The sequence below is a fragment of the Tamandua tetradactyla genome, chromosome 5 (assembly GCF_023851605.1).
Source record: "Tamandua tetradactyla isolate mTamTet1 chromosome 5, mTamTet1.pri, whole genome shotgun sequence".
NCBI classification, from domain to species: Eukaryota; Metazoa; Chordata; class Mammalia; order Pilosa; family Myrmecophagidae; genus Tamandua; species Tamandua tetradactyla.
Window position 1 is genome coordinate 1,805,490 of NC_135331.1, and position 27,047 is coordinate 1,832,536.

At 64.6% G+C, this 27,047-nt stretch overlaps 1 protein-coding gene across 3 annotated transcripts; it reads right to left on the reverse strand.

Moving 5' to 3' along the window:
* Positions 1–6,098: 6,098 nt before the first annotated feature.
* On the reverse strand, positions 6,099–25,728 carry ULK1 (unc-51 like autophagy activating kinase 1). 3 transcript variants are annotated; one of them, XM_077159527.1, is made up of 28 exons: positions 25,595–25,728; positions 25,419–25,511; positions 25,291–25,332; positions 19,765–19,797; positions 19,522–19,558; positions 17,810–17,983; positions 17,650–17,723; positions 17,262–17,363; positions 16,953–17,011; positions 16,711–16,793; positions 16,181–16,231; positions 15,727–15,815; positions 14,710–14,863; positions 13,711–13,771; positions 13,455–13,544; positions 12,946–13,047; positions 12,592–12,737; positions 12,406–12,501; positions 11,788–12,056; positions 11,397–11,590; positions 10,893–11,002; positions 10,660–10,803; positions 9,470–9,666; positions 9,146–9,324; positions 8,901–9,019; positions 8,382–8,539; positions 7,800–7,935; positions 6,099–7,702 (listed from the first exon to the last, which is right to left on the reverse strand). In XM_077159527.1, exons 1-28 carry the CDS (start codon positions 25,682–25,684, stop codon positions 7,668–7,670), a joined length of 3,117 nt encoding a protein of 1,038 aa, XP_077015642.1. In that variant the 5' UTR covers positions 25,685–25,728; the 3' UTR covers positions 6,099–7,667. The 3 variants fall into 3 exon arrangements, with proteins under 3 accessions (XP_077015642.1, XP_077015641.1, XP_077015643.1); XM_077159526.1 differs by having other exon boundaries at positions 6,099–7,706; XM_077159528.1 differs by having other exon boundaries at positions 6,099–7,706; positions 12,946–13,083.
* Between the last annotated feature and the right edge of the window lie 1,319 nt (positions 25,729–27,047).

Here is a 27,047-nt window from a genome sequence, read left to right on the forward strand (position 1 = left end):
GCCATAGTGGCTCAGCAGGTAAGAATGCTTGCCTGCCATGCCCAAGGACCCGGGTTTGCTTCCTGGTGCCTGCCCATGTAAAAAAAAAAAAAAAAAAAAAAAACACCACAGGCCTCGTCTCTCCCAGTTCTGGCAGCCAGAAGCCGAACTCAAGCTGGAGGTACGGGGCTGAGGTGTGCAGCCTTCCTGCCTCTCCCAGCTTTGGGGGTGCCTGGTGGGGTCCCCACTCTGGGGCCTGTAGCCACACCCCCTGCATCCTGCGTCTTTACGCGGCCTCGCTCCCTGGGCAGCGTCAGGACCTCCAGAGGACTCCTCATCAGGACACCCATCACCTGGGCTCAGCGCAGCCTCATCTCAGCTCAGCACACCCTCGAAGACCCCATTTCCAGACTGTGGCACGTTCACAGGACTGGGCTCGGGACCTGGATATGTATTCCTGGGGGGCAGAGTCCAACCCCTATCACTTGCCCGTGCCCACCTGGGTTGGGGCATTGTGTGTCCATGGAGACAGTGGTGTTGGAAGGAGCAGGGGCTGGTGTCTGTCCGCTTCCCAGCCTCAGACTTGCAGGCGGGTCCTGATCGCTGCCCAGGGCTTTCTGCAGGACAGGGACAGCATCCGTTGGTTGAGGACAGCATCCCCTCTGCTCGAGTGGCATTTGCCAGTCTGCACGTGTCTGCCCCGTTGTCTGTTATGTCCTATCTGGGAGCCAGTTCCATTTACAAAGGCCGGCCCCAGGCCTGCGGGCCACACTGGAAGGCTGCCACATGCGCGGTGGCACCACAGGCCACAGGCGAGGACCTGGCAGGGCAGTGGGCAGGAGGCTCTGGAAGCCAGGGGAGAGTGGCAAGGGGCCTGTGGAAGCCAGGCCGGCGCCAGCTGTGGGCTCCCTAGACACGCTTCACCCATGCAGCAGAGATTCCTTGAGCACTGGGGACATTCCATCTCCTTCCCAAAGCTTGGAGTAGAGCAGAAAGCAAAATGGACAAAGCCCCCTGCCTTTCAGGGGCTTACTTTGAAGGAGAAGAGACAGTTAATAAATTGGTGAAAGAACTGCCACACATGAAACAAAGCAGGCGGAGGAGTGGAACTGGGGTGGGGGACAGGCGTCCACCAGGCTGGGGCCAGGTCTGCCTCGCCCTGGTGAGGCCAGGGAGAGGGTACAAGTCGAACTCCATGTCCCAGCACCCAAATGCTTAAAGGTATAAATCACGCTAGCAAACTGTAAATAAAATACAGTCAGTCCTCTTCCCTTGATGAATATACTTTCATTAGTGTTGGAAAGGCATTCCTTTAGAATCCGCAGGCTCCTTGGAGATCCAAGACAGGTGGCAGGAGGGGAGAGGTGGCACCTGGTGCCCAATTTGCAGCTGAGGCCCCTCCTCCTGACAGGGCCCCATCCCACGCCCGCAGGTGTCCCCACAGACAGGGTCGGGTAGGGACACAGCCCGCACATCCAAGCTGTGCCCCTGCCCCTCGCAAACAGCCGATACTTTTTTAGTATGCTGTATGGTCGGGTCACATTTCCTTATTTTTCCATGTGAGTATCCTATTACTGCAACAGCATTTATTGAATCTTCGTTTGCTTGTTTGTTTTGTGGGGAAGTGCAGGCAGGGGATCGAACCTGGGTCTCCTGCATGGCAAGCGAGAATTGTACCACTGAGCCACCCTTGCACACCCCAGCAGCTACTACTTTTGCCTCTGCCGAGCCTGGAGGTGCCTGCCGGCTGGGGTGTGCGGGCCCGGCCTCCCGTGCCGTGGATCCCGAGGACGGTTTGTAAGGGGCCTGCAGACTGGGTGGGCCTGCGCCCGCCCTCAGAGACCGCGGGCCCTGGGGAGAGCCTTCGCCGCCTGCTGGGCTCTGCTCCCCACTTCCCCTCCTTCCCTGGCCTCGCGCCCTCTTCTGCGGACCCCGTGAGGACACTGGGCTCCCAGCTAGCCCCGACGGGCTCCCCCTCGAGGTCGCTGTGCCATGTGAGGGGCACACTGCCGGGCTCCAGGCGTCAAGTGCGTGCGTGTTTGGGTTGAGGGTGTGGGGGGAGCTGCCCACCGTGTCCCCAGGGGGGGCCATGGCAGGAGACCAGGGGTCAGATGGGCCTGGCGGGCATGGAAAGGGCTTTTACTTTCTTTGTTTTTTAACAAAATAACTTTATTTTGACATAATTTTAAGCTTACAATAGCCATATAATTGTTTTTCTTTTCTCTTTCTATCACCCATCCACCATCCACCTCTGTCTTTCTAGCTCAGTATAGAAAGGGCCTTTTCTGGACTGAGGGGTTCGGTGCCCTGGAGGGTGTGGAGCAGGAAGGGGGTGCACGGACCCCGGGGACGCCAGTTGTGGGAGTGAGGAAAGGCCACGTGGGGCAGGCGGCCTTCCGGGGCTCAGGCCGCACTTGCAGGGACCCCCCAGCTGGCTTCCAGCTCTGGTTCCGGGACCTCAGTTTGTGCCCTAGGGACAGTCTCCCCGCCGCCTTCTGTCATGCTCTCCCCTCCCTGCCCCCGCCTCCCCCTTGCCCACTGGGACCAGGGCCTGGAGGCCGGCCGCCCCGTCACCACCACCTGGGCCGTACCTGAGCACGGACGACACGCTGGGCTGACTGGGACCCCGTGCTGTCCAGAAGGTTCCACCACCTGGGCTAGTCGCGGCTGTGTGCTGAGGCCAGCAGGGCCATCCGCCGTTGGCTGCTGACCCTGCAGCCCCGTGGCCTGGCCCTCCCCCCAGCCAGGCCCCATAGTGGATGCATGCATCAGGGCGGGCTGCAGGGGCGCAGGCCAGGGCCGCACAGGCCAGGCGGGCAGAAGGGGATGGTCCCGCCCCAGGAAAAGACACAGGGGAGGAGGAGGAGGAGAAGGAGGGGGAGGAGGAGGAGGAAGAGGAGGAGGAGGAAGAGGAGGAGGTGGAAGGGGAGAAGGAGGAGGAAGAGGAGAAGGAGGGGGAGGAGGAGGAGGAGGAGGTGGAAGGGGAGAAGGAGGAGGAGGAGGTGGAAGGGGAGAAGGAGGAGGAAGAGGAGAAGGAGGGGGAGGAGGAGGAGGTGGAAGGGGAGAAGGAGGAGGAGGAGGTGGAAGGGGAGAAGGAGGAGGAGGAGGAAGAGGAGAAGGAGGGGGAGGAGGAAGAGGAGAAGGAGGGGGAGGAGGAGGAGGAGGAGGTGGAAGGGGAGGGGGAGGAGGAGGAGGAGGAGGTGGAAGAGGAGGAGGAGGGGGAGGAGGAGGAGGAAGAGGAGGAGGTGGAAGGGGAGGAGGAGGAGGAGGAGGAAGGGGAGGAGGAGGAAGAGGAGGAGGAGGGGGAAGAGGAGGAGGAAGAAGAGGGCTGCGGGCAGGAGCGGCAGGCGCACACCCCGTGGGGTCCCAGGAACACGGCGTCCCCCGGGCACAGCCTTGGCCCATGGCACAGGGCCCGGGCTTCTGCTCCCCGAGAAACGGCCGTGTGGCCCCTGGTCCCCACAGTGGGCAGGGCCTCCTGGGGTCCCCACACCCCGCAGGGAGGTCCCCCCCAGCTCCTGCGGCCCCAAAGGTCCATGTGCAGGCGGAGTCCCTCCACCTGGAAGCCACGCTTCTCCACCCGGCTGCCGCGGGACCTGGGCCTCGGGCCGGCTGCCTCCTGCCCGCCTGCCCTGCGCGGACTGAGGGTCTCGGCTCCTAGTTGGCTGCTGGCAGGGAAGTCCCCAGTCCCCGCCCCGCGGGTGTCTGAGTGGGACAGAGCACAACTGACGAGGACGCGGGAGAAGCCACAGCGCGTCTAGCCATGTCGGGATGGGCGGCCTGCCCGCTGTGCCAGTCCTGGCAGCCCCCAGCCCATCCTGAGGGGAGGGTCCCGGGCGTGGCGACCGGGGGCAGGGGCGGCAGAAGCGTCTGGAGTCGCCAGGTCCGGGCGTGCAGGGTGGCCGCGGAGCGAGTGGCACACGGCTCACAACCTCTCTCCACGAGAACACACGCCAACCACCAAGAGCTGAACCCGAGACAGGCATGAGTCACTCGGCACGCCCTGGGGGTCTGGGAGGGGAGGGGCGTGGGAGGCGTAAAGGGGAGAAGGGTCTCAGCTTCCCAGGGCAGCGGGGCAGCCGGGCGGGCGGTGGCGGCAGGACAAGCCGCCCTTCTGACCGGGCCGAGAGCAGCTGCGGAGGGCGCAGGGTGGGCCAACGCTGCAGGCCGCTGGGGGCAAATGCCCCCAAGTTGAGCAGGCCCGTGTCCTCTTCCCCACGTTCTTTCCCCGTGTGTGCACAGGCTGGCACAGCGTCCCCGGGGTGGCTTCTATGGGGACGGTCACCAGGCCATTTGCCCTGGCCGGACGCAGGATGCCAGCCCCACAGGACTCATGTGTGTTGCTCCACCGGGTACCTGGAGCAACCCCAGTGCACAGGAAGTGCTCAGTGTGCATTTGTGCGGTGCGTGAACGCATGAATGACAGCACTGAAGGATAAAGACGTTTATTGCAGGATGAACTGCTTAACATAAACCCTGAAAACACCAAATGTCAACTAGAGCAGCCACGCGGAAGATGCCCCCTTGCTTATAAAACCAGACCCGCGACCACCACGCAACCCTGCAATTACCCTCTTTGGTACTTATCCGGGAGAAGTGAGAACCCAGGTTCACACAAGCCCTGCACCCAGATGTAGGCAGCGGCCGTGTGTTTAACGGCTAGGACCCGGAGCCACCAGGGAAGGTGACGGGCTGGACAGCAGGCACCTGGCCCATGGAGAACCCGCCTCCAGCAGCCCTGCCCCAGCAGCAGCTGGAGAAATAACACTTCTGCAAGGACAGACTAGAGACACGCTGCGGGCACAGGTGGGAGTATGTGTGTGGGGGGGGCAGGGCGTGCAGCTGTGCAGGGGGTCACACACCCATGTCCTGTGAGGAGACCAGCCACGCGGGGCCTCACCCGTGGGCCCAAGGCACGTTCAGGCAGAGCAACGCCCTGCAGGACGGCGAGAGACCCCGACAGGCACCTGTCAAAGCCGCAGCCCCGCACAAGGCACAGGTCCCGAGGCAGGCTGCCGGGGGCAGTGCCGACTCAGCAGCTGCACAACACGTCACCATGGGGCTGGGGCTGGGGGCACACTCTGCTTTCTGTGCAATTCTTTCTGGTAAACCCAGAACTGCTCTAAAAGACTATTAAAAATTACCAGCGTTGCCCAGCGTGCCACCTGCTGGGCGGCTGTGTCCCGGGCCTCAGCACTGTCCCCTGCTCGGCTCGGGGGACAGGCAGTGGGCAGAGCAGACGGCGTCCGGCCTCATGGAAGTGCCTTCTCTCTACCTGCCAAGCTGACCACACTGTTTACAGCATACTTACAACCCTGCACTCTGAAACGCCCTAACTGTCGGACCCCTATTTTGGCCCTTATTTTCATACATGGAAAGTCACACAAAAGAAGGGCCAGAGCCTCTCTGGGCTGGCACTGTCCCTCTGGCCGCGGTGGGCAGACAGGTCCCCACTCCCTGCCAGGCCACTCAGTGCGGGACACAGGCGCCATGGCCCAGCCCCCCATGGCAGCGAGCTGGGTGCTTCCCGTCCGGAGGGAAGCAACCTCTCCCCAACTGCAGAAGGCTAAATTTAGAAAGGGCCCCTTCTGGCACTCAAACTTTCAAGGTCCCTTCCACTTCCTGCAAAAGGCAACTTTCTATGAACTTTCCTTTATTAACAGAGTCTGGTGCCTTTTTTTTTCCTTTTTAATTTAATGAGCTGTTCACTTTTGAAGTTAAAAACAACAGTTTAAATAACGCAAGCCCCACAAACCCAACAACATGGACCACCAGACTGAAAGGGGACCAGGAGGCGGGAAGACGCCTCTTCGCAGAGGGGCAGCAGTGCTGGCACGAGGGAAGCGTGAGGCCACCCTGGCGCTGACCTGCCACGACCAGGCCGGAGGATGGGGTGGGCCGGGACGGAAATGGCCCTGTGGGTGCGGCAGCTACAGAAGGCAGAGGGCGAAACAGAATCACCTGCCCGCGCCCCCACTCCCAGGTGCACCCGGAGAAACCCAAGGCAGGTGCCCCAAAGGGAGGGACTCGCTGGCGTGAGGCAAGCGGCGCCAAGGCCCTGCCCAGGGTGAGGGCCACAGGCGCCGGGGGAGGGCCCCAACTGCCAGGAACAACAGCTCAACAATTCCAAAAGTTTATTTCCTTAAATTGGTATTACACAATTTAAAGCAAAATAGGGGAAATCACACAAAATCCGTTTTAAAAGAGCCCAGGGCCGTGAGCCAGGTTGAGGACGAGGGCGGCAGCATTCCTGATGTGGAGCAGAGGGACGCCCCCCGCGAAGCAATAAATACAGGGGTCTGCGGAAGCTGCTTTTCCTTTAACACGTGACATGCAGTAAAGTAAAAACAGTCAACAGCACGACGACCAGGAAAAACCAGTCGTGGGTTCCAGCTTCTGACAGTTCCAAGCCCAGTGGCAACGCTTCAAGTATTAAGAACAAGCATGGGGCCTGCTGGGGGGCTTCGGAGCTGCCCATGGGCCCCTGGGTACCCCCTCCGGGAGACGCAGGCAGCACTGGAGCCGGGAGAAACTGTCCTGCCCGGGCCCTGCACTCCCCGCGCCCCCACCGAGGCCTCCACCGGTGCAGCTTTAGAGCAAATGGACTGAAAAGCTGGATGGGGAGGGTTTTGCCTATTTTCTTTTCAGTTGCCCAAAATGAACAGACTCACCCTGTGTTCAGGAGACCTGCTGGCCCTCCCCATCCTGCTGACGCCACCGGGGGTGAGGGGGAGACAGACAGACAGAAACCCATGCAGCTGCCAGCCCATACACCCCCAGCCACACACCAGCCAGTGCTCCCGGACCCCTGCATGTCTTCCTCTAAGGAGCAAGAGAGGGCCACAGAAAACCAGACACGCATCGCACTCGGTGTGAAAGCCAGCAACGTCTGCTGTGGGATTTAAAAGCAAGCTGCTTTACACTTTCTCTCCATCCTGAAAGGAACATTTAAATAATAGCTGTGTCCTTCCTCTTGGAGAGAGGGCCCAGCTGGCAGGGACCCTGCTGGCCCCAGGGGCTGCTCTCCTTCCAAGCATCACAGCGCAAGACACGTCCAGCTCACACTCGCACACGCTCACAGGGCTGGTATATACATACATATGCGCCTATACACACCTGGACAGGGATATGTACACACACCTCGTAGTGCAATGACCAGGAGGGAAGGCAGCATGGCCAGCAGCCCAGGACCCTGTGGTCTGTCTGCATAAAGGGCCCCTCCAATGCCCGGGCCAGGGCTGGCAGCGAGGGAGGGCTCCTTGAGAAAGGTGGGTGCCAGGAGGAAGCGGGCTTCCCAGAGCTGGCCACTGAGAAAACACCCTTTGGCTTTGAGTGAGCAACGTGGTCAGGAGGCCCCACAGGGCAGCCCCGCACCTGCCAAGGAGGCAGCCAGAGGGGAGGTGTTCAGAGGTCCCAGGAGGCTGTCAGCGAGGCCTGAAGGGACAGGCCAGGAGAGAGGTTCTCCCGCTGTGGCCACGGGCTCTAACGGTGCACCCCATGTCCATCCCCGGAGGAGAGAAGAGGGTCTGCACCCCGCCGGGCACCTGGGCGGGTGAGGGCACTCAGCACCAGTGGCCAGCGCCAAGGATGCAGGCTCCTGCAGACAGGTCCAGCTGACACGACCCAACGGGTGCGGCAGGAGGGTCTGGCCCAATGCCAGGGGCCTGAGCGTCACGCACAGATGCCCGTCAGCAGGGCTGAGAGTCTCCGCTCGATGCACAGCCTGCCTGCGGAGGCGACAGGGTCAGCCATGAGCCAGGTGCCCTAGCTTGGACAGCAGCCGCCACCTGCCCGCCCGCCGCCCGCGAGGCCACCCTCACATCTGGCGATGTTCTCCACGTCCGCCTGGTCCGCCAGGACCTGCTGCAGGCCCTCCAGGAGCAGCAGGGCCCGGTGGTAGCGCTGCACGCAGTCCTCCCGGTGGCGGAACATCTCATCCAGGGCGGCCGACTGCACCTGCACAAGGGCGGAGCTGGGCTCATGCGCCCGGGACCCTTCCCTGAACACCCCGGACTCTTGGGACATGGGCATCTTCACCTGCCCCGCCGATGAAGCAGTGGAAAGAGATCACCGAGCAGGAAGCCCACGGCCACCCTGTACTGCCAGCTCCCAGCTCTGGGGTGTGCAGCCGGCTCTGAATCGAGCTCCAGGCACCAACCCCCTGCTAGCTTCCCGCCTCAGAAGGGCTCACGTGGAGGCTGGCCCGCTTCATAAAGCAACTTGGAAACCAGATGCCTGGCTCAGCAGTACAAAAGTCTGAGGCTCAGGGAGGGGGAGGCCAAGGAGGCCATAGGCTACGGCCCGTGCTGGCAGGCGCCACCCAGCTCCCAACATCTGCAGGAGCAGCCTGGGAAGGGACCCTCTTGTCCGCGCCCAGGAGCCGGCCCGCGCCCGCTGCGCACCATCTGCACTGCGTGGTTGAAGATGAGCTTCTCGGCCGTGACGCTGTGGATGCGGTCCATGAGCCGCTGCTTGTCCACGAAGAACCTCTGCAGCCGCACGCTCAGGCCCTGGCAGGACACCACGCTCGCCTTGTACAGCTCATTCAGCTTCCGCACCACTGCAGCGGGGGTGGGGGCAAGGGAGAGAGGTCACGAGGGGCCAGAGCCCTGCTGCCCACAGAGGTTGGGAGTGGGGAAGTGGGTGCCAGGACCTGGCTGCAGCGGGTGGGGATGCACTCCTACATGCTGAGCTCAGAGTGGAGTGAGTGCTGAGGCTCTGGCGGACACATTAAGGGTCCCTCAGCTCAGAGCCTCATCTCCCAGGGCCCACTGGCAGGGGGGAGCACACTGGCCCTTCCCCAGCCCCCAGCTGCTGTTCTCGCCTGGCCCCTCTGTGCCAGCCTCATACTGGCCCCTCTCTGCCCCACAGCCTCTGCCCCTGTCCTCCCGGCAGGTGCGTGGGCAGCTGCACGCACTCACCCTGCTTCACAGTGGAAGACAAGCAGAGCTTGCCGGCACGAATCTGGCCGATGGCCGTCTGCAGGCCTGCGGAGAGCAGCTCCGCCACCTTGAGGTACAGCACCAGCTGCTCTGCGAAGCTAGACAGCAGGGGCAGCAGAGCATTGGCAGGACCAGCCAAGGACCCAGGCTCTTCACCTCTGCCCACCTCTCACTCTCCCCGCTCTGGACCCTGCCCCCCAACAAGGCCCCGCCCCGGCCAGCACCTCCATTCGCGGCTCAGCTGGCTGATCTGATCAGCCACCACGCTCTCCTGTAGCGGGTACTCGGGGCTGCCGGCGCTCGCTGTCTCGCTGGCGCGGCCCTTCAGGGCTGCAATCTCCAGGACGTGCTGGACGAAGACCAGCGTGAAGCGGAGGCTGTGCAGGATGTCCGTGTGCTCTTGCTGCAGGTTGAGGGGTCAGGCTGGGCGCAGGGGTCTGCCGTGCGCCTAGAGGCTCCTCTGCCCTCCCTCCCTGCCCACTGCAGCTGGGCAAGAGCCCTGCAAGGACCAGCCGAGGACCAGCCTCAGCAGCCGGCTGCCTCCTCACCTCCATGAGGGTCTCCTCAGGGAGGTCAGGGGCCTCGAAGGTCACAGCCCCCTCCAGATTGGCGACTGTGGGGTCGGCCAAGCTGCAACAGTGTCCTGGGGCCGAGAGCTCGGCAGGGGTGCCCTCACTGCAGGTCCCAAGCATCAGGTGGCGGCCGGAGGAGGAGCCGGCCGAGCCCAGGGAGCTGGCGGAGCCCACTGTGGAGACAGGCTGGTCAGAGGCGGCCAGCCAGGCCCTTGCGGGGGTCAGGGTGAGCGGCCTCCTCCCCACATGGCACTCCATAAGGACAGCAGGCCCTACCCTCAGCCCGAGCGCACACTCAGGGCTCAGATCCCCCGGACCCCCACTCGGCCCTGACAGCAGCACCTCCACACCCACACCTCCAGCCCGATGTGGGCAGAGCATGGCCGCTGGGCACAAGTTCCTCTGGGACACACAACACCCTATCTGCCCTCCTGATGGCAGGGCTTGAGGCCAGAGTAGGGGTGGCTGATTGGCCACTGGCACTCGCAGGCTGTGCTGGGGTACAAGGGAAGGACGGGTAGGTAGCAGGAGCCTGTGAGGACAAGTTGCTCCCAAAAGTGCGCTCTCACAGGCGGCAAGGGAGCCAAGACAGAGGAGCAAGGGAACGGGACGGTGGGTGGGATGGGGGCCAGGGGCACACAGGGAGAGGGGGGGTGGCACTGGGCAGGGGGAGGGGCCAAAGGTGGGAGAAAGTGTGGCAGCAGCCACCCCAGGCAGGCTGGACCCTCATACTGCCCCCCACAAAGGGGACCATGTACCTCGAGACCTCCTAGCCTACCCCTCCCTACACTGGAGCAGTCCTGAGGACCAGGTGCCTGGCCTGGGGACCCCAAACTGGGGCCCCCCAAGTCAGGCACTAAGCCCTTCCCCGGCAGATGTGCACAGAGCTGGCGTCCTGGCCAGGGTCCAGCATCAGGCACAGCCCCAACGTGGCACGGCCTTCGGGAGGGAAGAGGTCAGGGGCCATGGCCATACGCCACCCAGGAGGGGCACATGCAAGTCGCCTGTGCCACAGAGAAAGACAGCACTGCTTCCCAAGGGCCACCAGTTCCTCTCCCAGGCTGGTCCCTGGGGCTGGCGGGTGCTGTTGGTGACCTCTGGGTTGTGGGACAGACTTGCTCTGCCCGGGGACGGCGCTGGCAGCTGAGAGCACGAGGCAGCCTCACCTGAGAACATCCTGGTGCGGGGGCCCTGAGGAGGTGTGGTCCCGCTGGGCGGGGAGCCCACAGTGAACACCACGGGGGAGGGGCTGCCGGACCCCCCAGCGTGGGCTCCAGGGTGCAGGGTTCCTCCGAAGCCAGCAGAGGGTGCTGGGGGCAAGAGGTGGAGCTAAGTGAGCTCTGAGGGCCTTCCCAAGCAGCCCCAGACAGTCCACCCTGTGTCCCCAATGCCCCCGCACCAATCTCCATGGGCCTCTCCTGCAGGCTGTCCGTGCTGCCGGAGTCAGGGGCCTGGGGCCCAAATGCAGCCTTGAGGAGTAGGTCAGTGAGGCGGCCAGTGCTGAGGGACCTGCGGGAAGAGGGGCACAGCTGGGGAGGAGGAGCTGGGGGGGCGCTGAAGGGAGGAGGAGCTGGGGGAGGGAGAGCTGAAGGGGAGGGGGAGCTGGGGGAAGGGGAGCTGGGGAGACAAAGCAGGGTGAGGCAAGAGCTTGAAGCAGACCTGGGGGGGGGAGTGGGGGTGAAGTAGCGAGGAGAGTTGGGGGAGGGAGAGCTGGGGGCCAGGCTGGGGAAAGGGATTCAGGATTCAGGATTCAGGATTCAGGATTCAGGAGAGAACTGACGGGAGAGCTATAGGAGGGAAGGAGGGAGGACTGGGGTGGCAAAGTGGGGTGAAGGGGCAGAGAATGGGGCAGGGGCTGAGCTGCCCCAAGGCAGTGGCCCTACCACCTGATCGGCCCACTCACCTGCCGAAGGGCCCCTTGGCCTCCTCAGTGGGCCTCAGGCTGGGCCTCAGCTGTGGCGCCTGAAAGGGTGCCATTTCCGTGAGGTCCGGCAGTGTCCGGTTCCGAGGCGGTGTCACCACCACGCCCTGCCGGGCCAAGAGGGCCAGCAGGTTCTGGGAGCTGGGGGTCTTGGGGAAGTCGAAGGCGGGGATGGCCTGGAAAGAGCAGGGCCAGTGCTGTGGACACCCTGGCCACCCTGGCCTGCGCCAGCCCCACAGAAACCCGACAGCAGAAGCGGCCAGCACCCTTCTTGCCCACCTCACCTCCGCTGAGCCAACCCCAAGCCTCCCCCAAAACCGCGTCAGGGTGGGACGGTACCCACGGTCCGCGGTCCCTGGCCATAGATCCTTACCTTGGTGGGGGAGCCCAGGATGGGGGGCAGGGGCTTGCGCTGGAGGAGGTCAGGCAGCTTGGGCGAGCCGCGCAGGGGCCGGCAGGATGGCAGGCCCGCGGCCGGCTGCGGGGGTGTGGCCTGCAGGGGGCCAAACGTGGCTCCCAGGGGGTCCGTGGGGGGCTTGGGCAGCTGGGGGTGGACGACGTGCAGGTCGGAGAGGTTGGGGGCGCTGTGCAGGCGGCAGCCCAGGGCAGCAGCGCGGGGCGAGTGCTCGGGCACAGAGGAGCCTGAGACGGGGGTGCCTCGTCACATGCCCGCAGCACGTGAGGGCACAGGTCCCCCCACCCACAAACACGGCCGGCAGCCAGGACAGCAACCCCCAGTGCACAGGCCGCCCTCTTCCCCACACTGCCCCCCTAGCCCCCAGCGGCCATCCACGAGGGAGAGGAAAGCTACCCGGTGCACTGAGGCAGGATGAGTGCTGCAGCTGGCCAAGCGGCCTGGACTTGAGCTTTACAAAACCATCCCGTGGGACCTCAGAGCTTTGCGTCCTCATGGAGGCGGTGGCATGGAACACAGGAGGACTCACTGCCTGCGCTGCACGCAGGCCACGCCGAGGGGCCAGGGAGCACCTACCTGGACGAGGGAACTTGCCACCACCGCCGCCCCGCATCTCGGCACCTTGGGGGGAGGGCAACCCGCTGCAGCCTGGCCTCTCAGGGATGGTTCCAACTTAGGGGAGCAAAGGGGCCAGCAAGGTCAGAGGCAGGGCTGGAGACTGGCCCCCGAGCCCAATCCTGGCCCCCCGGAGTGCGGGCTCACCTTGTGGGCACGGTGTGTATGGCCGGCCCCCACCCAGGGAGAACTTCCTGGCCAGGGTTCCGTGATCGGCAGGGGACGGGGGGGATATGCTGGCCCGTGCCAGGCCCAAGGGGCTGCAGCTGCCCGACCGGCGGACGACAGTGGACCTGTGGGGACAGTGAGTGCGGGAGTGAGGCCCAGGCAGCCCTCACGGGAGCAGAACCAAGCACCGGGGGCAGGCAGCCCTGGCACCCTCACCCGCCCTGTGCAGTGATGAAGTAGAGATGGGGCCCCAGTGATATGACAGGGCAGCCAGAGCACCGCGCGGAGCCCACTCTCATCATGGCCCGAGGACGCCCCCGGGGCTGCACTCACCGCGGGGCCTGGCACGAGCTGGGTGCCTGGAGATTCTGCTCAATGCGCTGGTAGTTGTGTACCTGTGTGGGGACGGGGATGGGGGCGGACCCGCCGTACCTGCTGCGGGAGGAGAGTGGCAGGGTCCACTTGGCACCGCTGTACCCAGGCACACAGCAGAGAGCTCTGGGCCCAAGCGGCCCTCCAGCCCTCACTCACATACTGGCACGGTGCCAGGCCCCCAACCAGGCCCAGCCTGTCCAGCCCTGCACACTGCGGCCTTTGGGTTGGAAGACAGGCCAGGGTGGGGGCCCAAGATAGGGAGCAGCCTTGGCATAGTTCTTCTCCACTTCCACCTGTTAGTTATTTAACATCACCTGCTAGACCCCCAGCTGGAGTTTGGTGTCCACCCAAACACAGGGATCTCTGCCCACAGCTACTCCCTGCAGAGCCCAACTTGCCCAGAGGGTGGGAGGTACGTGCAAAAAAGCGGGAGAAGCCCACGTCCTGCTCTGTGGGCCCCAGCTCACCTGGAGGGGCTGGGGGAGCTGCTACAGGGCGGGGATGGAGAAGGGGTTCGGCCGCGGCTCTCCAGACCCATGGAGGCCACCAGGGAGCTCCTGGAGGAAAGGGGACAGGCACGGCACCCTGCTAAGGTCTTGTGTGGCAGACACTAACCCCCGAAACCTCCAGGCCCAGAGTCCCATCCTGAGGTGGGCACAGGAGTGAAACTGAGACCAAGACGTGCAGACCAAACCTCCCCCCGCGTCATGGGCAGGGCCTTACCCACTGCACATTAGGCTGTCGGGCGGGGGCTTGGCCCCGGCTGCCTCGGCCACCAGGTCACCTGCAGTGCAGACAGGGGAGGCTGGGCTGTGGAATCCCCTCCACACAGACCCCTGCCTCAGAAGGGCAGGGTGGGGGCTCCGTGCAGGGCTCTCACGGCAGCAAGTGGCACCTTGTGAGAGTGGGGAGAGGGCCTGGCGCCAGGACAGGGCCCCACAGCTCGGGCACTGTTGTCCATGGAGCACCCGCCCAGCCCTGGCTGTCACCCTAGGGCAGGGAGTAACCTAAGGGCCCAGGCTGTGGCATCCCTGAGCCAGGCCCATTTCCCCAGCCCCCCAGAGAGACTGCAAGGTCTCTCTCAGGCACTCTTCTTGGGCAAACGCCCCCTGCACCCCCACTGAAGGCCCTGGAGAAGTAGCTTGCTCAGGTGTGCATGGCTCAAGAGGGACTCAAATGCTTTCCAGGGACCCCAGGCTCCCCCACCACCAGGTGACATGGCCTGGCCTCCCCCACACCCAGGACTGAGCCTCTTGTAAACTCCCAGGGGTCGCACATGAGTCCTCGCCATTTCCAGAGGCCTGGGGCAGGACACAGCAAGGTCCGGGCGAGTCCCCGAGGTCCCCGACTGGATGACCCTGCCCCAAATGGGAGCTTCTGCTAGAAAGACACGGAGTAAGCCATGGCCCTGAGCCAGCCTGGGGCTCCTGCACGCTCCCTGGCCACGGGGACTTCGCTGGGAGCCTTCGGTGCACTGATCAGGTCAGGAAGCTTTCACCCTGCCAACCCATAAGCACCAGGGAACCCAGCAGGGAGAGGTGCCCGCAGCACCCGCCCAGAGCACCGGGGGCTGGCTGAGCCTGGGCAAGGATGGGAGCCCAGTGAGGGGTGGCACGGAAGGTCCTGTGGCCTCAAGCTGAGCTGGCCTCGGAAGCTCCCAGGAGCCCAAACTGACCACCATGCCCCGCCACCAAGGCCCCTCCACTGCCCCTCGACCCCCACCTGGAAACTGGGCCGGGACCATGACAAAATCATCAGTGTCACAGGATGAGTCCTTGCTGCTGCCGCCGGAGTCCCTGGAGCCATGCAGGAAGCCCACCGTGTCGGCCGGACAGGTCAGCGTTTTCTGTAGCTGCTGCGGCATCTCCCCCAGAGACTGGGGGCGGAAGAACTGGCAGGTAAGCCAGGGCAAGGGCACTGCTAAACTGTGCTCGGGTCACAGGCCCCACTGCAGGCCCAACCAGGAGGGCAGTCAGCTTTTTCCCAGACACTCCATAAAACGCAACCCCCAAGGCCCAGGGAAGTCTGGCAGGCATTGCACAAAAAGGCAGCTCAGTATGTGACTTCCCATGCAACACTCTTTCCTCTCTACGCTCTAGAACGCTACAACCAAAGTCACTGGTCCCGGCCTGGCCGGGAGCACGTGGTCTAGCACATCCTACCCAAAGCCACTGGGGAGAGCAGCCGTTTGCTTCCACACTCCCAAATCACTCCATCTCACTTTTCGGAATGTCCTGGCACCCAGGATTGGCAGGTGCACACGGGGTGGCCATGTGCTCTGGCTGCACCTAGAGGCTGTGTCCCCCACCCCATGCGAGGGGAGCTGCTGCATGCACGTCTGCCAATGGGGTCCAAGGGCAGAGGGCATGTCTAGGGCAGGGCCCCAGGCATCACCGCCCAACAAGTGCCCCTGAGTAGGGGGCAGACACTGGTGACAGCAGTGCCAGCCACCTGCACCCCACACCCCCTAAATCTGCACTGGGGACCCAACGGTGTGGACAGGACTCTGGCCGCTGTTCCAGAAGCTCCAGGGAGGCGGAGCAGCAGGGGACAAAGCTGCCAGAAGGGGCTTTCGTCTGCTCCTGGTGCCCAGGAGGTGTCTGCACGTGGGTTGTGTGGTAAAAGAGGAAGAAGGAAAGGGCATGGGGACCCGGGCATCTGCAGCCACGGCCGCGCTCCCACCCAGAGTCCCCAGCGCTGAGCCCATGCGCTCCAGACCCGGGTCCCCCAGGAGCTCACCGGCGGGGAGGCCAGGTGTGACGTGGAGCTGCTGCTGGAGCTGCTGCCGGATCCCGAGCTCGGGTAGGAGGGCACGGGCACTGGGGGGGCTGGCACGAGGGGCATGGTTAGTCTGCACGCCTCCCAGACTCTGTCCGTCCCCAAAAGTGTGTGCTGGGGACCAACTGGCTTGGGACACTCGTCCAAGACCGAGCCAATCCAGGGGCAGGAAGGGAGACACCAGCCCAGCACTGCCTGGAGAGCCCTGGGAGTCCCGGACCGAGACCTGTCACCGTGGTGATAGCACCTGCCTGCCCCAGGGTCACCTCTATCCCTGGGAAGCACATATTCCCCGATACCCCCTGGCCACAGGGTGGCACCAAGCACCACCACCTCCTGGGACGGAGGCTAGAGAATGCCCTCCGGCAACACCCAACACAAGGGCCCGACCTGGTCCCTGACCCCAAGAACTCACACTTCTTGACTGAGGAGCTGGCGTCAAGGAATGGGTGGCGGAAAAACTCATCTGCAAGGGAAGGAGGGGGCGTCAGGAAGAGCCGAGGGTCCAACCCCATAGGTTGGGGAGATGAGGAGGTTCTGGGGTGAAGGACAGGCTCCTCCAGATTTCCCCAGGGACTGGGCTCCAGCTTGGGCATCTCTCTCAGCCCCCATCAGTCAGGCCAGGGACAGAGCCCCCAGGGAAGAGTGATGCCCTTGGGCCCGCCCAGGCCCTGGTGACGGTGGTCCTGAGCCCGTCCCGAGCAGGCCTGCGTTCCCAGTGCACAGCTGGGGCTCTGCAACCTGAGCTGCTGGGGCACCCCCTGCCTGGGACAGCAGCAATGGGGCTGGCAGGTGACCTGGGTGAGCAGCTCCCAGCTGGGGAGGCCGGGGGCAGGGACAATGGCGAGCACTTGGCCCAGAGCGAGCCCACACCCTCCGGGGCAGACAGCTAGGGGGCGCCACTCAAACAAGGGCCCCTTCCGAACCCCCTGCCAGGAGGCTCACCGAAGTCCATGCGATCCTTGGGGTTCCGCTGGAGCAGGGAAAGGAGCAGCTGCCTCAGCGGGGCCGAGGTCTCCCGGGGAATGCTGGGGAGAAAGGGGGTGAGCATGACAAGGCTTACGGGGGGCCTGGCCTGACCCCAGGGCCCAGGGGACAGAGCTTGGCAGAAGCAGTTCCCAGGTCTGCCCCTGGCCCCGAACAGGTACGGGGTGGGATGGGGGCAGCCAGGCGCACGGGGGCCTTACGTGGGGACCAGCGTCTTGTTCTTCTCGTAGTACAGGCGGAGGTCCTGGGGGCTGCTGGCCTGAGGGGACAACGGCCTCAGTGTCCACAGCTAGTGCCATGCCCGCGTCCCTGTGCTGCTCTGGGACAACTGGACAAGCCTGCACCCACTGTGGAGCCTGGCCCCCACCCGCCCTCTCCAGAACATTAGCCCAGCTTCCATGCCCTGTTCAGTGAAGCACATGTGCATACTGGCTGCAGGGCACCCTGATCGGGGCTCCCTGTCCCGTCACCCAGACCTGCTCCCACCCAGGACAGCTGCTGGAGCTCACCTGGAAGGGAGCCTTCCCCGTCAGGCACTGGTACACGATGGTGCCGACGCTCCACAGGTCCGCCTTCCCGTCGTAGTGCTGCGACATGATGACCTCAGGGGCCTGAGGGTCAGGGGAGCCCGTCAGCACAGCAGGACAGCACAGCACCGACTGGGCGCAGCGACCCATTGAGCACCAGCCATTGGGGGCAGACGCCAGCCAGGCACCACCCACTGACATGGGCACAGAGAAAAGCACACAACCACCCAACTGTGCCACTGGTAATAGCCACCCAGGGCAGGCCACGGACAGGGGACTATATTCGGGAGCTCTGGGAAGCTGAGGATGGGGAGGGGGCACCTGCACCTGGAGGGGTCAGGCCCAGCCCACCGGGGTCCCCAAAACGCACCATGTACATGGGGGAGCCGCACAGCGTGGCTGCCATCGTGTTGCTCTGCAGGTAGCGAGCGAATCCGAAGTCGGCTGCGAGGAGAGGGGCTGTCAGGAGTGGGAGGCCTGGCACCCCCAAGGGGCCGGACTGCACACAGCCTCCCAGGCTCCCGCCTCACCAATCTTGACACGGATGGTGTTGGGGCTGGCACGGCGGCCACCGGGGCTGGTTAGCAGGATGTTCTGGGGCTTGAGGTCGCGGTGGATGACGCCCTTGCTGTGCAGAAGCCGCATGGCCCCCGCCATCTGCCGCAGGAAGAGCCGGATGGTGTCTTCGCTCAGTGTGCGCATGGCTGCAGGGACGTGGGGAGCACACTCAGGGCTCAGCACGGGGCGCGGCCCCCAGGTGCCCTCTACCCAGAGCATGGCACCCACGAGCCCACCAGCAGCTCTGTGCCCAGGCCCCCAGGGCTGCCCCTTGGGCCTTGGCTCAGGCAGCCTCCAACCCCTGGCAGGGGCCTCTCCGGCCCCCAGACTGTGTCCCTCAAGGCGAGGGCGAGGGCAATGCCACAGCTGTGCTCAGTCAGAGTCCCAGGTGCAGAAGTCTGCTCTGCAGTGCAGCTCAATGCTCAGATCCATGGAAAGACCAAAGAAGAGTGTGTGAACTCAAGATGACCTGTTTCTTCCCTAAGGCAGGTCCCACCTGGGGAGAGGCCCGGGCCATGGGGAGCCCACCGAATGGAAAATGGAAGGACAGAAGAGACAACCCCTGAAGGACCTGCTGGGGGCCCAGGGCCCTGTGAAGGGAGCCCTGGGAGGGAAGGTCCCCAGCCACGCAGACACAGGTGCACACAACATGCATGCAGGGGACACACAACTCCCCATGGAGCCTGGAGTCACCCCGGAGCCCACCAGAGGCCAGCCAGACCCGAGGCAGTTGCCCCCAACCCCAGGGGCAGTGCTCGCACCTCCACCCCCACCCCCACCAGCTCACGGACAGGCAAGATGAGATGCTTCCCGCACTCAGACCCCAGACGGTGGCAGGGGGCCAAGGTTCTCCTCAGAGATGGGTGACACCCCCACTGCAGGGTCCGTCACAGATCCTGGGGCAGGTGGACACTGCCCCCCACACCCCAAGGGAAAACCCCACAAAATGCCTGAGACCCTACACAGGTGGACACGCAAACACCCCGGGAAAGTCCTGACTGCTCTCCCTGATGGCCCGACAGTCACCCCTGAACCCCCAGAGCCCCAGCCACGCCTCTGCCCCTGCACTGGAACACGTCGGGGGCCCAGAACCCTCAGAGAGAGGCCCATGGATGTGGCAAACACGTGATTCTCCACCTCCCCGCTGCCCTCCAGTCTCTCCCCTCCACCTTTTAATGTCACTGGCTCCCTGACCTCCCAGCTCTGCCCTGGCCTGGGGTGCCATATCCCCATGTTGGCAGCCTGCGGGGCACACAGCCTCCTTCCCGAGAAAGCCCACCTGCCCCACTACAAGAAGCAGCCGTGCCCCCATGCCCAGCCCCGTTTGTGGGGATCTGCAGCCCCCTGTCCTTCTGGGGGGCCCCTCGCTGACCAGAAGATACACAATGGGGCAGAGGCCCAGCCGGCCTGACGCCAGCTCCAGCCTCAGCACAGAGAGACTCAGGAACAGCTGTGGGTGCGGGACAGACGCGTAGCACCCGACAGCCCGCGTCTCTCCACCCTGAGAGGCACCAGGGCCAGCAGAGACCCAGTGTTCACAAACAGGCGCGAAGGAGCATGGCCAAGCCAGAAGCCCTGGGAGCAGGCGATGGGGGCGTCCTGGGAGTAGGTGGACGCTCCCCAGAAGCCCTGGGAACAGGTACCAGTTCCTGCAGGCCCCACCCAGGCAGGCGTGTCCACTCACTGTGCAGGTAGTCGGCCAGGTCCCCCCCATTGCAGTACTGCAAGAGAGCACAGACAAGCCTGTGAGGGAGAGCCGGCCCGGGCCCAGGCCCACCTCACCCCAAGCAGACGGACAGCGGGTACGAAGTACAGCAGATGAGTGCCCAGGCCGCCCGGTGGGTAGACACAAGCCCCGGGGCTGGGTGGCACCCAAGAGGCCTCCTGCTGTGCTGGTCCTGGCCCTGCCCACCCGCACAGCACTCACCTCCATTACCAGGTACACGGAATTGGCCATTTCCTGAAAGACACGAGAGATGGTCAGAGAAGTGGTGGGCTTCCACCCGGCTCCCCACCTCGACGTCCCTTTGTCCTCCAGATGAGCCAGTGAGCTGACAGACAGGAAGCTGCAGCCCAAGGACCAGCAGCCACAGGCCAGAAGGGTCCCCTGGGGGGAGCATGGCTGGGTCTAGGGGACCCGGGGGAACTCACCGCCTAGGTCTCCATCACAGCCTGGGCTGAGCTGTCAGCCAGCTGCGGGTGATTCAGCAGGTGGCAGCACCCGGTCCAAGCCCCAAGAAAGCTGGATACACGGCCCCAGGAGCCGGTCCCCAAGTGAAGGCGCATGGTCCCAGGGGACGGTAGTGGACAGACCACAGGTGGGGCGAGTGGAAGGTCCCAGGGCCTCCGAACACCTGCTCCCGCCCAGCCAGGCCTGCTCCCATGCTCAGCCCATTGCATCCCCACTACCATCCCCGTGTAACACGGGAACAGCTGGTGGCCTGTGGCACCCCTACCCCACCTCAACACTCCAGCCACGGAACACACGTAAGGCCTCCTGAGCACCCCACTGAATGCTTTTTCTCAGTAAAATGAGGCCAGAGGGTGGCTCCATCCCACGCAGTGACGTCTGCACCCTGCCCGACCGTCCCTGCCTGGGACATCTACGCGGCTGCCAGGGTCCTCCCGATGCCCTACCGCGGGCTCCCCTCTCTGCCCTGCTGGGACATCAATGCAGCTGCCAGGGTCCTCCCGATGCCCTACCGCGGGTTCCCCTCTCTGCCCTGCTGGGACATCGATGCAGCTGCCAGGGTCCTCCCGATGCCCTACCGCGGGCTCCCCTCTCTGCCCTGCTGCCCTACCGCGGGCTCCCCTCTCTGCCCTGCTGGGAAGTGGAGACCACCCATCCCACTATCGGGGGAAGGGCCCACCCGTGCCCACAGGGGTGTCAGCTCTCATGCCAGCTCAGCAGCAGGTGGACCAGGAGCAGTTCCCAGCTCCCTCCTAGGAATGGACACACACCACAATACTGCCCAGCAGCCTGAGAATCTCACCTACCACCCATCTATTGGGACACAGGCCCCAGGATGCCACCTGTCTGTCCCTTAGCTAGGCCCCTACAGAACTTAGCTGGACAAACAAGCTGGGTGTGGCAGGCTGGCCCCAGGGCAGCCAGGAGTAGGGGACAAGAAGGCTGCTGAGCAGGGCCCTGTGTGGCTCACCCCCACGCAGCAGCCCCTGCTACACCGGGAGCCACAGCCTCTGTGCCTACGGGTCCTGACTCTCCAGGCTGTGTGAGGTAGCAGAGGGGGCATGCAGGAACCCCTAGTGTGCATGGGGCAGACCATACATGCAGAGACCCCAGGGCGCCCCCACTCCATAAGGCAGGGTAACTTCAAAAGCCATTTGCCACAGCTGTGTGCTCTGGACGCAGGGTTGCACCCCGTACGGGCAGCATGAGCTAGCCGCCACAGAGCAGGGCCTAACCCAGCTCTAACCCAGCCCAGACCCTGAAGATGCAGATGACAGAACAAGAACCTAAAAAAGGAAAATAAAACCCAACGACCTCAGCAGCACGCCCCAGGGGACCAGCAGCAGGGTGACCAGGGTCAGCCCCCACGCCCAGCTGGCGGTGTTAGGGGCCACTGTGCCCTGGCACGTAGGAGGCCGCCCCGCCCTGCCCAGGCCACCTCCCCGCACCCGCCCTCCACCAGCCCAGGCTGCTGGTCCTGGGCCTAGGCTCGGCCCTAGCCGACCCTGCTGGATGGGCCACCCACAGGAGCAGGCACTGACCGTGCCCCAGAGGCAGGGCTCTTCTGCAGGCCCCCAGAGATCCAGGAAGGGAACCCAGGGCCCACGCTCCTCCCTCAGCAGCCTGCCCTCTCCAGTCCCCTCTGCCCACAGCAGGAAAGCAGGGCCTGGCCTGGTCTGGGGGCTGCAAGGGGATGAGGCCACAAACCCGGCACCACCAACCAGCTGAGGGATGAGCCTGACCCAATAATTCTGTGAAACCGTGGACACCCCCACAGTATGGTGGGTGGACACTTGGACAAATGGACAGATACGCACACTGAGAACTCTGGTCACAACTGAGACCCCCCATCGCTTGGCAGGGCTGCCCCGAGGGGCTGTGTGCGCTGCAACTACCAATGGGAAGGCGTCGCCCCCCCACATACAGGACACGACACTGCCACCAAGAGGCACTGATTCGAGTGCCACAGGCGTGGACAGGCCCCTTTCCCACAGCTCGAACACAAGTATCCACACTGCAGCCCTCGGGACCAGCCTCGCTGGGGACCCCTGAGAGAAGGGCAAAGGGGAGATGGGCCAATCAAAGCCAGAGGGCCCTGTCACAAGCATTTGGAAACCTATGCTTTACCCTTCGGGCATGATTATCACATTCCAGACTGAAAAGTAAAGAAAATAAGAACCAAGGAGACACCCACGGACTTGGCAGCAACTTCCACAATGCCTGAGACCAAGGCAGCCACTGTGGACCCGGACAGAGAGCCTGGTACCCATGGGCTTCAGAGCTGGCCGCAGGCCACTCTACTGCAGTCCCAATAAGTCCGTCCCAGGCCAGTGAGGTCTCCCCATCTCGTGGGGCTGTACAGGCAAAGCCGGGCTGGCAGCGTCTTCAGTGGCTCCCAAGGGCTGGGGCAGGAAACGCTCCCGCCCTGGGTCTCCGCCAGCCTGAGCTCACAGGGAACCTGGGGCTGCCAGCAGTCCTCGGGCGGGGTCACGTCGGGGCCCAGAGAGGTGTCCAGCTCCAGGGAACCGGCCGGACGGCGTGCTGGCCTCGGGAGGGGTCCGTCACCAAGGCTTGGGGACATCACACCCTCCTCCCAGGGTGCCCGGTACCTGACTCCTGGGAATCTGCCCTCCCAGGGTGCCAACAAGCCCAGGCACCCCACAGCACACACAGGGAGACCAGAGCCTTTCCCCGTGCCCTCTGGGAGACCTTCCCACGGGCCTGACGGGCTAAGAAAAGAGGACCCACAGGCCCAGCCCCCGGGCTTTCCCACTGGCACCCACACAGGGACAACCCGGGCAGAAAGGACAGCATGTGGGGGGAACCTCAGAAACCTAGGACCAGCAGAGCTGCTCTGCTCTGCACAGAGAGCAGGGCACCGCCCAGGGCTGCCCACGGGACACACCTGCGCCTACAACTCAGCCGTCGGCTTGGCAGCCCGTGACACAGGCTGCCCAGGACCGCCATTTCCCCGTGACACGCGTGTGGGACCCGGTCACACGCCAGAGCCGTGTGGGACCCGGTCACTCACATGCTGAGTGGGACGAGGCCCAGCACCCCCTAGGAAGGCGCGCCCACAACAGGAGACCCCTTCCCAGTCCCACACAACGCCACGTCTCCCTCACCGCTGGCACCTCCGTGAGGACGGTGCTCCCGGGGACCCCGTGACGGCAGCTAGCCCAGGCGCAGGCCCGCAGCCCTCAGCCACGCACCGGCCCGCAGCGCAGCCACATCCAAGGGCAGCCTTCCCCAAGCCCACGCCAGGCCCGCTCCCGGCCTCCGGGCCTGGGAACGCCGGGCAGCAGTCCGCGAGCAGGCCACGGGCAGGCCATGGGCAGGCCACGGGCAGGCCACAGGCAGGCCACAGGCAGGCCACGGGCAGGCCACGGGCAGGCCACAGTCAGCTCATGGCGCTTTCTGCACCCAGGCCCCGAGCTTCTCCTCCTCGGTCCTCACAACCAGCCCGCGGCAGTAGACATGGAGTCCCGGGTGGCACCAAGGACACTCAGCCAGTCAGGCGGGGGGAGCCAGGGCTGGGCCTGAGGTAACCAGCACCAGGCCTGGGCTCGGAACGGGGGGCTCTGGGTTGGTCACCTCTAAGGAGCCAGCAAAGTCAGTATTTCCGGAAGGAAGAGCTGCAGTTCTCCTCCCATGGAGAGACAGAGGTGTACTAACACAGAGCCTTCTCCAAGGTGTGCCCCCGTGATGAAAACGAAATGTGTAGACTGTGCACACAAACGACAGGGCGGGGGCTATACATGTCTTGTAAAAAACACACACCCGGAAAGATCCAGAAATCACCACCTTGGGTGCCTCTGAACGAAGGGGGACAGGGGCAGCCGGTAGAGGCCAACCCCCACCGCACCCGCGCCTCGCTGTGGGGAAGTCACTTCACACCAGCTCGTGCCCGCGTCTCGGACAAACGGGAGGGGTGAGCCCAGCTCCCGGCCGCCACTCCTAAGCGGAGCCCTAAGAGAAGGAAGCCACAGAGCTGCCACTGCTGGAGGAAGTGGGCAAGGACGCGCGACCCAGGGCCGGCTGGGATGAGGGACTGGGGGAGAGGCCAGGCATGTCCCCTTTGTGGGGGCAGACGGGGCCACAGCTCCGAGGTGTGTGACGGCCCCACCGTGTGCTTGTTCCTGGTCCCCAACCTGGGAGAGGCCACAACGCAGTGCATGCCTGACATGCAGGCTGCAGGAAGCTGAGGACAGAACCAGGGTACCCAGGGCAGTCTCAGCAATAAGTGTCAAAATCAGGAAAAACAGGGGACGGCAAGGGGGGAGGGAAGAGGAAGAGCGGGAGCGGAAGGAACACCTTGTCTCCCTGCCCGGGTTTCCAGGTACCTGCTGTCACACTGGCCTGGGGCCCCCACACCCTCCAGACACGGCACATCACCTTCTGCCATGCCACGCCACAGCCTCCAAGGCCCCCGCAAAGCCCCTTGTGGGAGCGAGTTGCAGGAAGAAGGGGAGGAGGCAAGAGGCCACCAAAACACAGACAGCCCGGCCGGCAGGAGCTTCCCCTCCGCCAGGGTTGGTCCCGTGGCCTCAATAAACAGGTTGCAAAACCATTAGTCAGCACTTCAGCCCGCAGATCTGCCACCTCAGATGCCAGTCCCCAAGCTGGAACTGGGGTCCCCAAGCCCTGGCCAGGTGGAGCCATGCCGGTGGGCTCAGGGTCCGGGGAGCAGCAGGGGGCCAGCCCGGTCGAGGTGGCCTCCCCAGCAGCCCCTGACCCTGGCCTGGGCGGCAGGCCTGGCCCCCGCTCAAGCCAGAAGGAACCTCCGGTGGCCCCTCCCCCCAGGCTGACGCAGGGGGACGGTGGCCAATGCCGGCGGCAGCGGCCCTGTCAACAAACAAACGGCCTGCCCAGACAGGTGGGCCAGGCCGGCAGGCCGCTCAGGGCCTATGCTGAGGACACGGGCTGCCGGTCAGGGCCACTGGGTCAGTCACCATCTCCCTCTCCTTTGTGGGGGGAGGCCCGCGGCTGCCTCGATCACCACAGCCGGGTGACCCGCCAGCCGGACCCAGCAGGGGAGGGAAAACTCTGAAAACAAGTGGGAGCCAAACCCTGGCACAAAAGTGCTTCTTGGATGGGGTCTTGGGGGTTGGGCCTGGGAACCGAGCGGGCGCGGACAGCCCCGTCGACATGCCGGGCCGCCGACCTCCTCCCCCAGGCAGCCCACCACCCACGGGGGTGGCCGCCGGCCTAGGACCACCACCCCCGGGGCTCTGGGACAGCAAGCCCGCGCCGGGGCCTCACCTGGAAGTCGTAGAGCGCCACGATGTTCTCGTGCTTCAGCTCCTGCACAGAGGGCCGCGCGGTGAGGGCTCGGTGCGGGGTGCGGGGCTCCGCGGGCCTCGCCTCGCGCCCCGCCGACCCCGGCTCACCTTGAGGATTTTGATTTCCTTCCCCAGCAGCGTCTGCGACTTGGCGAGGTTCTTCTTGTTAATGCACTTCACTGCGACCTCCAGGTCGTGCTTCTGAAAGCCAAACGCGGACGGCGCTCAGGGCCGCGCCGCGCGCCCCGCACCGCACCGCACCCCGGGCAGCGGCCCGGCCTCACCTCTCGGTGGCGCCCCTTGAAGACCACGGCGAAGGCGCCGTGCCCGATCAGGTCCTTGCGGGAGAACTCGAACTTGCCCACGGCCTCCATGCCGCCACGGTCGGGGTCCGGGGCGCGGGCCGAGCCCGGGGCGGCGGGGTTCAGGCGCGGGCCGCGCGCATCGTCGGGGCCCCGGCCCGGGCCTGCTAGCGGGGCGGCCGTGGTGGGCCGCGTCCCATGGGGCAGGCCCAGGCCGGGCGTCGGGCCCCGGCGGGACGTCGGTGGGGTCCGGAAGCCGCGGGGTCCCGGGGACGGGGGACCGGGGGCCGCGACCACCGCGCCGGGGTCGGCGGAGGGGGCCGCGCGGCCTGGCCTGGGCTCGCGGTGTCGCGTCCGGCTCCGGGGCCCTTGGCCCGGCGCGGCTGGTCCCGACTCAGCTCGTGGTCGGGTGCGGACGCGACTGCAACTCCGACTCCGACTCGGACCACGGCCGGGAAACAAAAGAGCCGCGGCGCCACGGCCTCGGAGCCCCAGACGCCCGCGCAGCCGCACTGCGCGCCCGACCCCCGCGGGCGGGGCCTGAGGGGCGGGGCCCGAGGGGGGGAGGCGGCCTGCGGCGCCTGGCGGGGAGGGGCCTGATAGGGGCGCGCCTGGCGAGAGCGGATAAGGCCGACGAGGCCTGGCGGGGGGCGGGGCCGTGGTGGGCGGAGTCCTCCGGGGCGGGCCGCGAAGGGCGGGGACAGAGGCGGGCACACCCCCCGGGCGCAGGCCGGGGCGCGGGCAGAGCGTGAGCCCTAGCGCGTGCACACCCCTCCCCAGCCCCGGGGCCTTCTCCCGCGGCAGACCTGCCTTGTGTCCTCATCTAAGCAGGCCCCGAGGGCCGGGACTATATGGAATTAATTCCTGGGAAAAGGAGGTGGCCTGACAGGCTGTCCATTTGAAACGCGATCCCTAATGCCAAGTTGCCCGCCTTAAAGATAAAACCCAAGAAACAGCCCATAACTTTTACTCAGGAAAGTTAAATCAGTGATGGTGCACAAGCAATAATACACAGCTGTTATACCACATATTTCATGCTGAGTGACATACAGACGTGCTCAGCTGTAAAGTTCTCCAAGGTTTATAATTTAAGTGCAAGCAAGATTTAGGAGAGTGTTTGTTCTGTGCTACTGCTTGTAATTTTACAAAGGGTCTGCGTGCACAGGGTACCTGCAGGCATCAGTGATAATTCACAATCATAATAGCAGCTAACCCACTGCTCACCATATGCCACGCAGTGTTCCCTACATAGGAAGTAAGTGCTTGTGTATTCCCATACTGCAGATGGGAACATTGAGGCTCAGAGAAGTTAGGGAACATGCCCAAAGTCACACAGCAGCAAGCGTAAGTGGCAAATTACCAGAGACAAGAAAGTATGCACAAAGGTTACTCAGGGAGAGGAAGGATGGGACTGGCCCCTGCTCCATGCACAGCC